General features: G+C 35.6%; 1 protein-coding gene and 2 pseudogenes across 1 annotated transcript; all 3 read right to left on the reverse strand.

Moving 5' to 3' along the window:
• Window positions 1–4,477: 4,477 nt before the first annotated feature.
• On the reverse strand, window positions 4,478–6,510 carry LOC145165939 (tetrahydroberberine oxidase pseudogene; annotated as a pseudogene).
• A 1,071-nt stretch (window positions 6,511–7,581) lies between these two features.
• Window positions 7,582–8,118, reverse strand: LOC145163646 (uncharacterized). Its single transcript, XM_079082457.1, has one exon. The coding sequence runs from the start codon at window positions 8,116–8,118 to the stop codon at window positions 7,582–7,584; it is 537 nt and encodes a 178-aa protein (XP_078938583.1).
• A 5,127-nt stretch (window positions 8,119–13,245) lies between these two features.
• On the reverse strand, window positions 13,246–15,069 carry LOC145162383 (berberine bridge enzyme-like 8 pseudogene; annotated as a pseudogene).
• Window positions 15,070–15,414: the final 345 nt, after the last annotated feature.

Here is a 15,414-nt window from a genome sequence, read left to right on the forward strand (position 1 = left end):
AAAGAAAAGGAAAAGAAAGTGGAAATGAGATTATTTGATACTTAATACGGTTTGATTACGATCTTTACCCGTGAGTACCTTCCTCCTCCGGTAACTATCGTCGATGAAGATCTTGACTCACTCTTCTTCAAAATCCATTTGTTGCCTTCTTTTATTATTTTTTTTTTCTTTTTTCTTGATACTCATCCTTGGCACAAACGATCAAAAACTATGGTGCTTGAGTGGAGCTCTTAAGGGCGTACATAAATTGGAGTCGGCCACAAGAAAAGTGCCCAACTCTCTCCCGACGATCTCCAAGAGAGAAATACAGGTTTTACAATTTCATCCCTAATTCTCCCATAACGACACTATCTACCCAGAAAACAAATTTCTTGACTAAAGACATATTTACAACTTGTCACATTCAACCCCTTACCTTAAATTTATTATTATTATTATTATTATTATTGTTATTATTATTATTATTATTATTATTATTATTATTATTTTATTTTCACATTTGTTATTTTATTTCTTAAAATTTATTGAATGCCTTTCATTCGTTCTATTCACTAAAAGTTCTTTAGAATTTTTATCCATAATTATAATATTATTAATATTAATTAATGCTAGTTTCTGGAATTTCTAACGAGAATTAGGACGTTACATCCCACCTCCTAAAGCTACAATTGTTTATTGAGGCAACATTATTGACATGTACATTACATATAATTCGGTTCAATACTCGACCACTAAATACTCTTAATACATAGAGACTGCATTTATTTTTTTCTACCACATTAACGTAAATTCGGTCAAGCTCAAAATAGGCGGAAATCTTCATGATTGGTTTATTGAATTCTCTATTCATTGATTTCTAATTAAGTTTGATTATTTGAAAAAGTCTCCTCTCCTAATCAAACGATCGCAGGTGTTAGTGTATAGCCTGCCTATGGCCGGTTCTTTTAAAAGAGTTATTATATTTGTAATTATGAGATTTAGATATCGAGGAGAAGATCCACAGTTACCAAATGTTTAGGCACGCAAGAAACAGAAACACGTCTAGTGAATTTGATATAATAGACCTTGCTACACTTAAATTATATTTTAGGCATCTCCTGTTTATTCACCTATACGGAAATTTTTATATCAACAAAAGTATAGAACAGAGATTCTATGTGTGTTATTATAGTACAATAAAATCTCATAACTCCATTCGAAATAGTTCAAAAATTCGATTCGATAGGCACCTTGATAGATTATCCTAGTTTATATCGTAGTTTAGTCGGTATATCATAGCAACGTCTATCATAGTAAATTCACTATTGAACTTACTATTAAAGAAGGTCAATGGAAGACATTGTGAAAATAATGTCACATGCATATAAAAGTCAGGATATGGTAGCATGGAATGATTCTCAGATAAAAATAGATGGATCGGTTTGGTTATGATGAAAATCGATGTTAGTAGCACTAGGAATTTCATCTTGCCCATGATATGGAGCAAACTAGACATCTATATCTAACTACAGACTATGAAAATTTGACATTCGGAGTTCTAATGAATTTATTATAATTTTTGAAAGACAACTTATGAAATATGTGACAATACATACCAGTTTAAGAAGATTGTGAATTATACCCTACAAGAAGTTGGAATTTGGTAATTTAATTCAAAGTTTAGGGAAACTAGACTCATCAAACTTTCCAGAAGACTAAAATTTATGATTTTTGGAGCTTTCGATATTCTTGTACGATTTTTAGAAGTTTGAGGATAGATTCAGTGAAATTGATCATATTTACCTTTAGGTCACTTTAGGTGTCCCATGCAGGACTTAATGATTAAGCTTTAACTTCAAAACTTTTATCATAATTAATGGTTACTTATTAGGCTATCAATATATGTAATTCAAGTTAACCCAAACGTCTTGATTCTTGGCTTAATGAGCATTTAGAGTTAGGAACTTGACATAAAAAAATCATCTTATTAGGGTTAAGTTACAACCCATTACGCTCCTTATGACACGAAATGTATTAAAATTTGAGTCCCTCATAAAACTACCACTTATTGGTGGTCGGATGGTGGTGTTGTGGTGGTCAATAATGGTCAAACTACCCCAAAACAAAGAATGATGCTGATTAAGTATAAGTGGAATGATTGGAAAATAATGCTTTTACATTCATTTGTGAACCATCAAAAGTAATACAACCATAAGCGCATTTGCAGGGTGGCCTATGGTGGCTGAAACAAACACACACACACACATCGGCAGCAGGAGGTAGCTGGTGGTTAAGGGCGACAATCGACAACCAACTTCACAAAACAATAGAAATCGAAGGGCCAATGGTAGGAAGTAAATGCACCACCCAAACACACCCACTCTTTGGGGGCTGTTAGTGGCAGAAGGAACACGTCGACGATCGTGGTTGCGGAAGTAGTGGTGGCTATTCCCGGTAGCCAAAAGAAAAATAAAAGAAAGTGGAAATGAGATTATTTGATACTTAATACGGTTAGATTACGATCTTTACCCGTCAGTACCTTCCTCCTCCTGTAACTATCGCCGACGAAGATCTTGACTCACTCTTCTTCAAAATCCCTTCGTTGCATTCTTTTATTATTTTTTTCTTTTTTCTTGATACTGATTCTTGGCACAAACGATCAAAAACTATGGTGCTTGAGTGGAGCTCTTAAGGGCATACATAAATTGGAGTCGGTCACAAGAGAAGTGCCCAACTCTCTCCCGACGATTTCCAAGAGAGAAATACAGGTATTACAATTTCATCCCTAATTCTCCCATAACGACACTATCTACCCAGAAAACAAATTTCTTGACTAAAGACATATTTACAACTTGTCACATTCAACCCCTTACCTTAAATTTATTATTATTATTATTATTATTATTATTATTATTATTTTAGTTTCACATTTATTATTTTATTTCTTAAAATTTATCGAATGCCTTTCATTCGTTCTATTCATTAAAAGCTCTTTAGAGTTTTTATCCATAATTATAATATTATTAATATTAATTAATGCTAGTTTCTGAAATTTCTAACGAGAATTAGGACGTTACATCCCACCTCCTAAAGCTACAATTGTTTATTGAGGCAACATTATTGACATGTACATTACATCTAATTCAGTTCAACACTCGCACACTAAATACTCTAAATACATAGAGACTGCATTTATTTTTTACGACCACATTAACCTAAATTCCGTCAAGCTCAAAATAGGTGGAAATCTTCATGATTGGTGTATTGAATTCTCTATTCATTGATTTCTAATTAAGTTTGAACATTTGAAAAAGTCTCATCTCCTGATCAAACTATCGCAAGTGTTAGTGCATAGCCTGCCTATGGCCCGGTTCTTTTAAAAGTTTTATTATATTTGTAATTATGTGATTCAGATATCGAGGAGAAGGTCCACAATTACCAAATCTTTAGGCACGCAAGAAACATAAACACGTCTAGTCTTCTGATTCTTGATTCCGATCGATCTCAGCCCACATGACTAGTAATTGCAACACGATGCTTCTCGTTAACAAAGTAATATACTTTTAACGTTTATTCAAAAATATTTAACGAGACCAACTTAACCAAGATATAATTAGTCATCTCATACCTTCAAGACACAAGTCTTCCTATTGAAATGGAATCTATTAAAAGGAATGAGCGCATCATATGTATTGCCTAATTGACTATTTCTAGCTAGTGGGATCAGAATGCTTGGTCGCATGCATTCTACTATTTAAATTTAATTTGTTCAAATTAACAAATTAACTAACTTTTTCTTCAAAGATGCCACTTTTGATCAAATCAATTTTTATTTAAAAGTAAGTGTCAAACGAACAAAAATTACTCATGTTATTTATGCCATCAAAAATTATTATACTTACTTAATTAAGTAATTTATTCATGCTGTTATGCAGAATTTGGCTTCATTAGCACCAGCATCCCATGCATTTATGTTCCCCAACTTATAGTCTAATACCATATGGGAAACTCTATATCAACGTCCATGCAAGGATCCCATATACTTTGATTATTCGAGAATTAAGCATTCCAAACAAAGTTGTTGTGGGTTTGAATCTCACATACTAAAAATTTGGTGGCCAGCCATTCTAAATAAAGTTTATATAATATCTTATAGATTTTATACGTTTAGAAAGATTTAGCTGTGAAAATTCAAAAATAAGGTTAATGTTTTAAAGTTATTGTCCTGCCAAAATATTGATCATAATGTTTCAAAAATAAGGTTAATGTTTTAAAGTTATTGTCCTGCCAAAATATTGATCATAATGTTTCAGGATTTACCCCCACATGATAACTCTACGGCGGGTTCGGTGTAGGCCGTCGGAATGATACATTTAACCTCTTTTTTTTTCTTTGTTTTGTTTTTCATAGTACGTATCCCAAGTCTAAAGTTGTATTGACCCAAACTATTTTAATCAAAAACATATTTTTAGACAAGAGGAAGTATAAGAAAGAAATATGATATAAAATGTCTTAATAAGACAATGTATTTGTCGGATAAATTCATAATTAGAATTTGACCACATGCTTTTAGACATCTTTGTTAGCATGGAGATGATATACACTAGGAAAAGAAACCGACAGAAAGTAGCATTGTTGCTAGTTTTTCATGAAAACAATTAAAAGAATAAAATGCATCTGCTGAGTCTTTCTTCAACCGCTTAGCTGATCGGGGGTTTTAGAAAACAGGGATACTCTGTGGGCGCCTAAAGAAATTGTGAGGATCGACTTTGGCCTTGATTCGAATCAACTTCTTGAAGTTGTCCCTCTTCCAGTATCTCTCACCCCAAACACTTGCTTCTTCGTAGTTAGCACTTCCAACACCCAAATCCAGATCATTGTAGTTGGAATATGCCTCTCTGGGGTTGTTTGACACATAAGGCGTCATTAACGCATCCAAGCTTCGCAGCCAAGCTATCCTCCTGAGGGATGTAGGGGTTGTGTCTGAAGGTTGACCGTTAAAATCGACAGTCTTGAGAATTTGTAACAACATGCCCGCTCTATGAGGATATGGAATTGCAGTCTCTGAGAAATCAGCCATCCTTCCGCCAAATGGATTGATCATCAGAAGCGCTGATTCATCGTTTTGGATAAGCTTTCTCCATATCTTTCTGAGCCCACTTACGGAGATGGGTGTCCGGACATAATCTGATTTGCTTTTGTTGTTCAGCTTGGCAATGGCAGATCGGTTCGTAAGAATCTGAGTCGGGGTGGAGCTTGGCAAGCCCCAAAACACAAGGGTCGACTGGACCATTTTAATTTCTTCACAAATCTCTCGGGTAACACCGAGCTCTGGAAATTTTCTGGAAAGCAACGGAAGCAATGTGTCGGTTGTGCCCTGATATATTCCTTCAAACATAATTCTTATGGTTTTCTTGGTGGTGTTGCCGATATATTCGGCAAAAACTTGAGTTCTTATGTGCAAATTTCTATCGATATTTGGTGCAACGTATTGATATTTATGGAAGATTTCGGTTGCCCCTTGTTCCAAAGTTTTATTCAGTATAAAGACGGTTACTTTTTTTGGAACTGGAACCAAGCTCAGCTTCCATGCAAGAACAATTCCGAAACTTGAAGAACCACCTCCTCGGATCGCCCAAAACAAATCTTCTCCCATTGATTTCCTGTCGAGAATATTCCCATCAACATCCATGAAGCGAGCATCCAGAACATTATCGGCAGCAGTACCGTATTTCCTCAACAGGTTTCCGTAGCCACCACCGCCCATGTAACCACCAACACCCACCGTTGGGCAAACACCTGCCGGGAAATACAAGGTATCGGTCTCTCGCGAAATTTTGTAGTAGAGTTCACCAAGCGTAGCGCCTGCTTGGACCCAAGCAGTCCTTTTTGCTACGTCCACGTCTATAGACCTCATGTTGGTGAAATCAAGCATAACAAAGGGAACATCAGCAGTGTATGAGAGGCCCTCGTAGTCATGGCCCCCACTCCTGATCCTGATCTCGTAGCCGTGTTTCTTGGCGCAGTATACACATGTTTGTATAAGGGTTTCCTCCATAGGTGTCACGATGACTGATGGTCTACGTGTGGAGGGCTTAAGGAACCTGGTGTTTTGAACTGCCACTTGCCAAATGGGTAGGAAGGAAGCATTGACAGGGGTGAAAATGAGTTGAGAGATGGTAGTCACATTCTTGGATTTGGACAGTAGGCAGCTTATTAGATCGCCAGAACTTGAGGATGATAAGGACGTTGCCCATGAAACACAAAACAAGAAACTTAGAACCATGAGCAAAACTGAAGAACTAAGTTGAGACTTCTTCATGTTTAGTTAATTTGGTGAGCTTGATCAATAGCAATGGCTTATTTACATAGAGCAGAGAGCATATAGTTGACTTCAAATGGGGTTATAAAAATTGTGATCAGTTCAAATTAAGGTGTTTGAAAAACCTCGGAACGAGGATGGTGATCAATTCAAAGGTGTTTGAAAAATGCGGGAAGGAGGATGGTGTTCAACTGATTCTATTTTAGGGTATACAGGTGCAGCGTTGAAGATATATGGCGTGTTGACTTATTCCCTATAGAGTGCTTAATTCGCATTCTAAAAACCAATGAAGCAATGAACAAATTGATATTACGTATGTTCAGATTTTTAGCCTTTCTCTTTTAACTTTCTGATTGAAATCTTTGCTAAAATTTGAACCACCCACGTTTTTATAATAATTATCAAACTCATAAATAGAACGTATCTCATCAAAAGTATATTTTTCTCAAACATAAATTGAAAATATTTCTTACGAATATATGTGGTTAATTTCCTGGCGCCGAATACCAAGTCCAGGGACTAGTTTGTAGATAAAAGGTTGACTTTGACTTTGGAATATAAGCATACAAATTACAAAGCGATTTTACTTTTAACACTAATTCAAATGCTGGGCTCCTCACCGTTCTTAATTAATACTCAAAACCTAAAAAATATGATTAAGTTTCTTAATTATACAATTTTAATACATTCTTATTTAATATAAGTAAGTTATAGATTTCTTTAGAACAACTAAAATTAACATTTAAAATCCCCTAAATAAAGGTAGAATATTCGTATAGTAATCAAAACACATAATCCATCACTAAAATAGAATAAAATAAAAATAGAAATCGTGTGATAATTATGCAAAATAAAATTTGGAGACTTATATGGTGAATTTTGGGGATCAAAGATCGGCAAATTGCCTACGCACTCAAGGCCTGTTTGGTTGCTACCGCCTACGGTCCCGGCCAAGGGTCGTTTGAAGGATTAAAGAATGAGACACTCATGTAGTTGGTTCTCTATCCAGACACAAGACCTGCTTGGCTGCTAACGATCATTTCAACGTCAATCAGTAGATTGTGATGAGACATTCAGGCCGGTTATCAAACCAAAAAAAAAAAAAAAAAAAAACACATTATCAGCAGTATGAAAGTCTGTCTATCTGCTAGAAAGTGGCGGATCCAGCCCGGAAGTCAAGTGGGGTGCATTGTTGACCGTTGACTATGTAAATTAATAATAATAATAATAATAAACACTTAAAAGTAGAATAACATTAAAATATTCAACTAAATGTCATTTTACAATTGAAATCTACGAGGGGACATAGTTAAGAAACGTTTGATAATACTTTCATTCGTGACCTTGGAAAATTCTTCTCTTTCAAGCGCGCAAATTTCACAATCATTTAAAAATACATCCGAAATCCGATTCCGCAAATCTAACTTGACAAGCTTCATCGTCGAAAAACATCTCTCCACCGTTGCGGTTGCAACTGGCAAAAGCAATGACAACTTCAATAACTGGTAAACCAAAAGAAAGTTAAGATGCATATTGCTTTCCACAATCACCTTAGCAAGGTCGGATATACTCTTCAAAGTAGCAAATCTTGCATCTTGTTTCATAAAAGTGGGGTAAACCCAAAGTTCATTTAGAATATTCAACCTATCTTTAAAGGTAAAATCATGTTGATAGAAATCGATCAACTTCTGTAACTTTGATTGGTCAAAGTCACAAAATGAATCATGTGGATTCAAACCTGTCATACAAATGAGCAATTCGGAACTGACTTCATTAAAACGATCACCGAACTCTTGAATTTGCATATCCAAAACCATGTTGAAACAAAAAAAACTCGTAATAATGGCGATTGGAGATATTGGTGTACTGTCTTCAGGCTCTTGGATTAACATAAACTTCCTCCATGTTCACCATTTGAATGTTATTATTCTCACAAAAAGAGGTGATATCCAAAATACGTGCATCAAACCCATCATTTCTCATATTTTTTTAAAGTTGCAGTGGTTGATTTTACCAAACTTATAACGGGATTAAAACGTCTTCCCCTATTTCCAAACATTCTTACACGGTACTTTTTAAGACGCGGTTGACATTGTCCTTTAATCAAATATTTTCGTCTTATATTGTCTCTTTAATTAGGGTGATAATCTGAATTTTTTTTCCTATCAGTCGGATCCCAAGGAATGTCACTTGAATCAATTTCACTCGATATTGGTGGAATAAAAGTAGGTTGGGCAATTTCAGCTAAAGATGGTCCTAATGAAGATGGTCCTGATGTGGATGTTCTACTATAAAATCTTTCCATTGCACCTGTTATTGGGTTAAACAAAAAAACATTAAACAATGTTGAACACAATTACCAAAACCATTAAACATTAAACAAATACAAAGCACTAAATTAGAAAAGACCTTTAAACAAAACAGTTAAAGAAATTTAATTTTTTCCATCTCTGTTAAGCTTAGTTCGTTTCCCTGTTGTCCCAGATAACCATCCAAAAGCAAACCAAGCCAAACTAACAAATCCATAGCACAAATTAATCTTTTGAGAGTGTTAAATTAAAATAAAATCAGTTTACAAATCAAAAATCCCAAATCAGAATTAATAAACCATTCAAGTCAGTTCATCAAATCAAACCCATTTCGGAAAATCAAACTAAATAAAGGGAATAAACTTACAACGATGGCGGCGATCGAAATTAGACGATGGTGGTCCTTTTGCGCGCGACGGTTGATGGTGTTGCTCAGCAAGTAGTGAGCGAAGTCCATCACTGCGTTGGCAGCGCTGCAGCGGTGTTGTGCAGTAGTGATAAGTTGCGGCGATTGAAGACGATGTCGGCGGTTGTGGAGTACTAAATTACGGTGGCTGTAGAGTGTTTAATGTTTTTTTACTACTCTGTGCATTTGGTATGCTAGGTCAAAACTATAAAGAAAGAAGTGAAAAATCGGGATTGAAAAATCAAAAGAGAGAGAAGTGAGGATGAGTGGGTGTAATGGGGACCAATCTAGTGTGAGTGGGGACCAATCTATTGTGAGTGGGGACCATAAGCTGAGTTCTTTTTTTTTAATATGTATTCGTGGTGGGCCCACTTTTAAGTGGGGCCCATGCACCCCCTTCCCATACATTGAATCTGCCACTGCTGCTAGATGTGAAGAAACCATTTGTACACGACCACATGAAGGTGGCAATATACATGCATCGACCACCATGTTTTCGGGGATATCAAGTATATATCTTAATCGTATTTGATACCTTTATAAACTATTATGTTGTCTTAAATAGGCCCCGAAAGCATGGTACATTTGATTTGATCAACGTGCTACTAACATCGGTTTTCACCATAACCAAACCGTTTCATCTATATTAATCTAAGAATCATTTAATTCCATGACATACTAACTTCTATATGCATATGACATTATTTTCACAATGTCTTCCATCGAGCTTCTTTAATAGTTAGTTCAGTAGTGAATTTGCTATAATCGACCTTGGTACACTTAAATTATATTTTAGGCATCTCCTGTTTATTCATGTAAACGACTATTTTTATATCAAAAGAAGTATGGAACAGAGATTCTATGTATGTTAGTATACTACACTAAAATCCCATAACTTCATCCGAAACAGTCCAAAAATTGGATTCGATAGGCACCCCGATAGATTATCCTACTTTAGTCGGTATATCATAGCAGGGTCTATCATAGCAAATTCACTATTGAACTTACTATTAAAGAAGGTCAATGGAAGACATTGTGAAAATAATGTCACATGCATATAAAAGTCGGGATATGGTAGCATGGAATGATTCTCAGATAAAAATAGATGGATCGGTTTGGTTATGATGAAAACCGATGTTAGTAGCACTAGGAATTTCATCTTGCCCATGATATGGAGCAAACTAGACATCTATATCTAACTACAGACCATGAAAATTTGACATTCGGAGTTCTAATAAATTTATTATAATTTTTGAAAGACAACTTATGAAATATGTGACAATACATACCAGTTTAAGAAGATTGTGAATTATACCCTACAAGAAGTTGGAATTTGGTAATTTAATTCAACGTTTACAGAAACTAGACTCATCAAACTTTCCAGAAATCTAAAATTTATGATTTTTGGAGCTTTCGATATTCTTGTACGATTTTTAGAAGTTCGAGGATACATTCAGTGAAATTGATCATATTTACCTTTAGGTCACTTTAGGTGTGCCATGAAGGACTTAATGATTAAGCTTTAACATTAAAACATTTATCATAATTACTGGTTACTTATTAGGCTATCAATATATGTAATTCAACTTAACCCAAACGTCTTGATTCTTGGCTTAATGAGCATTTAGAGTTAGGAACTTGACATAAAAAAAATCATCTTATTATGGTTAAGTTACAACCCATTACGCTCCTTATGATACCAAATGTCTTAAAAATCGAGTCCCTCATAAAACTACCACCTATTGGTGGTCGGATGGTGGTGTTGTGGTGGTCTATAATGGTCAAACTACCCCAAAACAAAGAATGATGTTGATTAAGTATAAGTGGAATAATTGGAAAATAATGCTTTTACATTCATTTGTGAACCATCAAAAGTAATACAACCATAAGCGCATTTGCAGGGTGGCCTATGGTGGCTGAAACAAACATACACACACACATCGGCAACAGGAGGTACCTGGTGGTTAAGGGCGACAATCAACAACCAACTTCACAAAACAATAGAAATCGAAGGGCCAATGGTAGGAAGCAATGCACCACCCAAACACACCCACTCTTTGGGGGCTGTTAGTGGCAGAAGGAACACGCCGACGATCGTGGTTGCGGAAGTAGTGGTGGCTATTCCCAGTAGCCAAAAGAAAAAGAAAAGAAAGTGGAAATGAGATTATTTGATACTTAATACGGTTAGATTACGATCTTTACTCGTCAGTACCTTCCTCCTCCGGTAACTATCGTCGACGATGATCTTGACTCACTCTTCTTCAAAATCCCTTCGTTGCATTCTTTTATTATTTTTTTCTTTTTTCTTGATACCGATCCTTGGCACAAACGATCAAAAACTATGGTGCTTGAGTGGAGCTCTTAAGGGTGTACATAAATTGGAGTCGGCCACAAGAAAAGTGCCCAACTCTCTCCCAACGATTTCCAAGAGAGAAATACAGGTATTACAATTTCATCCCTAATTCTCCCATAACGACACTATCTACCCAGAAAACAAATTTCTTGACTAAAGACATATTTACAACTTGTCAAATTCAACCCCTTACCTTAAATTTATTATTATTATTATTATTATTATTATTATTATTATTATTATTTTCACATTTATTATTTTATTTCTTAAAATTTATTGAATGCCTTTCATTCGTTCTATTCATTAAAAGCTCTTTAGAGTTTTTATCCATAATTATAATATTATTAATATTAATTAATGCTAGTTTCTGGAATTTCTAACGAGAATTAGGACGTTACATCCCACCTCCTAAAGCTACAATTGTTTATTGAGGCAACATTATTGACATGTACATTACATCTAATTCGGTTCAACACTCGCACACTAAATACTCTAAATACACAGAGACTGCATTTATTTTTTACGACCACATTAACCTAAATTCCGTCAAGCTCAAAATAGGTGGAAATCTTCATGATTGGTGTATTGAATTCTCTATTCATTGATTTCTAATTAAGTTTGAACATTTGAAAAAGTCTCCTCTCCTGATCAAACTATCGCTGATCAAACTATCGCAGGTGTTAGTGTATAGCCTGCCTATGGCCGGTTCTTTTAAAAGTTTTATTATATTTGTAATTATGTGATTTAGATATCGAGGAGAAGGTCCACAATTACCAAATCTTTAGGCACGCAAGAAACATAAACACGTCTAGTCTTCTGATTCTTGATTCCGATCGATCTCAGCCCACATGACTAGTAATTGCAACACGATGCTTCTCGTTAACAAAGTAATATACTTTTAACTTTTATTCAAAAATATTTAACCAGACCAACTTAACCAAGATATAATTAGTCATCTCATACCTTCAAGACACAAGTTTTCCTATTGAAATGGAATCTATTAAAAGGAATGAGCGCATCATATGTATTGCCTAATTGACTATTTCTAGCTAGTGGGATCAGAATGCTTGGTCGCATGCATTCTACTATTTAAATTTAATTTGTTCAAATTAACAACTACAAGGTTGACTAAAGAATGTTGTTATTTGGATAGTCACGTCAATTCTTATTTAAATAAAAGAATATATAATAAGTAAATATGGATCGCGTAAAGTTACGGATAATTTAACTAACTTTTTCTTCAAAGATGCCACTTTTGATCAAATCAATTTTTATTTAAAAGTAAATGTCAAACGAACAAAAATTACTCATGTTATTTATGCCATCAAAAATTATTATACTTGCTTAATTAAGTAATTTATTCATGCTGTTATGTATAATTTGGCTTCATTAGCACCACCATCCCATGCATTTATGTTCCCCAACTTATAGTCTTATACCATATATGGGAAACTCTATATCAACGTCCATGCAAGGATCCCACATATACTGATTATTCGAGAATTAAGCATTCCAAACAAAGTTGTTGTGGGTTTGAATCTCACATACTAGAAATTTGGTGGCCAGCCATTCTAAATAAAAGTTTATATAATATCTTATAGATTCTATACGTTTAGAAAGATTTAGCTGTGAAAATTCAAAAATAAGGTTAATGTTTTAAAGTTATTGCTCTGCCAAAATATTGATCATAGTGTTTCAGGATTTACCCCCACACCATAACTCTATGGCGGGTTCGGTATAGGCCGTCGGAATGATACATTTACCCCCACATCATAGTGTTTTTCAAAGTACGTATCCCAAGTCTAAAGTTGTATTGATCCAAACTATTTTAATCAAAAACATATTTTTAGACAAGAGGAAGTATAAGAAAGAAATATGATATAAAATGTCTTAATAAGACAATGTATTTATTGGATAAATTCATAATTAGAATTTGACCACATGCTTTTAGACATCTTTGTTAGCATGGAGATGATATACACTAGGAAAAGAAACTGACAGAAAGTAGCATTGTTGCTAGTTTTTCATGAAAACAATTAAAAGAATAAAATGCATCTGCTGAGTCTTTCTTCAACCGCTTAGCTGATCGGGGGTTTTAGAAAACAGGGATACTCTGTGGGCGCCTAAAGAAATTGTGAGGATCGACTTTGGCCTTGATTCGAATCAACTTCTTGAAGTTGTCCCTCTTCCAGTATCTCTCACCCCAAACACTTGCTTCTTCGTAGTTAGCACTTCCAACACCCAAATCCAGATCATTGTAGTTGGAATATGCCTCTCTGGGGTTGTTTGACACATAAGGCCTCATTAACGCATCCAAGCTTCGCAGCCAAGCTATCCTCCTGAGGGATGTAGGGGTTGTGTCTGAAGGTTGACCGTTAAAATTGACAGTCTTGAGAATTTGTAACAACACGCCCGCTCTATGAGGATATGGAATTGCAGTCTCTGAGAAATCAGCCATCCTTCCGCCAAATGGATTGATCATCAGAAGCGCTGATTCATCGTTTTGGATAAGCTTTTTCCATATCTTCTTGAGTCCTCTTATGGGGATGGGTGCCCGGGTGTAGTCTGATTTGCTTTTGTTGTTCAGCTTGGCAATGGCAGATCGGTTCGTAAGAATCTCGGTTGGGGTTGAGCTTGGCAAGCCCCAAAACACAAGGGTCGACTGGACCATTCTAATTTCTTCACAAATCTCTCGGGTAACACCGAGCTCTGGAAATTTTCTATCAAGCAACGGAAGCAATGTGTCTCTTGTCCCCTGATATATTCCTTCAAACATAATTCTTATGGTTTTCTTGGTAGTGTTGCCGATATATTCGGCGAAAACTTGAGTTCTTATGTGCAAGTTTCTATCAATATATGGTGCAACGTATTGATATTTATGGAAGATTTCGGTTGCCCCTTGTTCCAAAGTTTTATTCAGTATAAAGACGGTTACTTTTTTTGGAACTGGAACCAAGCTCAGCTTCCATGCAAGAACAATTCCGAAACTTGAAGAACCACCTCCTCGGATCGCCCAAAACAAATCTTCTCCCATTGATTTCCTGTCGAGAATATTCCCATCAACATCCATGAAGCGAGCATCCAGAACATTATCGGCAGCAGTACTGTATTTCCTCAACAGGTTTCCGTAGCCACCACCACCCATGTAACCACCAACACCCACCGTTGGGCAAACACCTGCCGGGAAATACAAGGTATCGGTCTCTCGCGAAATTTTGTAGTAGAGTTCACCAAGCGTAGCGCCTGCTTGGACCCAAGCAGTCCTTTTTGCTACGTCCACGTCTATAGACCTCATGTTGGTGAAATCAAGCATAACAAAGGGAACATCAGCAGTGTATGAGAGGCCCTCGTAGTCATGGCCCCCACTCCTGATCCTGATCTCGTAGCCGTGTTTCTTGGCACAGTATACACATGTTTGTATAAGGGTTTCCTCCATAGGTGTCACGATGACTGATGGTCTACGTGTGGAGGGCTTAAGGAACCTGGTGTTTTGAACTGCCACTTGCCAAATGGGTAGGAAGGAAGCATTGACAGGGGTGAAAATGAGTTGAGAGATGGTAGTCTCATTCTTGGATTTGGACAGTAGGCAGCTTATTAGATCGCCAGAACTTAAGGATGATAAGGACGTTGCCCATGAAACACAAAACAAGAAACTTAGAACCATGAGCAAACCTGAAGAACTAAGTTGAGACTTCTTCATGTTTAGTTAATTTGGTGAGCTTGATCAATAGCAATGGCTTATTTATATAGAGCAACAGAGTATCTGGTTAATTTGTAGATAAAGGGTTGACTTTGACTTTAGAATAAAGGCATACAAAGTGATTTTACTTTAACGCCAATTCAAATGCGGGGATGTTATGGGCATTTTCGGAAGTAGCTTGGTTGCTCATCACGTTCTTAATTAGTACTCAAAACTTAAAAAAAATATCATTAAGTTTTTTAGTTATAGTTTTAATTAGAAAATACATTCTTATATAATATAAGTAAGTTATAAATATTTCTCCTATAAAATTCACGTGAAATATAGAAGAAGATAAATTTTAGA

This window comes from Lactuca virosa, chromosome 3 (assembly GCF_052849685.1).
Source record: "Lactuca virosa cultivar CGN04683 chromosome 3, Lactuca_virosa_CGN04683_v6, whole genome shotgun sequence".
In the NCBI taxonomy this organism is placed as follows: Eukaryota; Viridiplantae; Streptophyta; class Magnoliopsida; order Asterales; family Asteraceae; genus Lactuca; species Lactuca virosa.

Excerpts from the sequence above, each read along its gene's own strand:
- LOC145163646 (XM_079082457.1), bottom strand. The coding sequence starts at position 8,118 with ATGGTTTTGGATATGCAAATTCAAGAGTTCGGTGATCGTTTTAATGAA.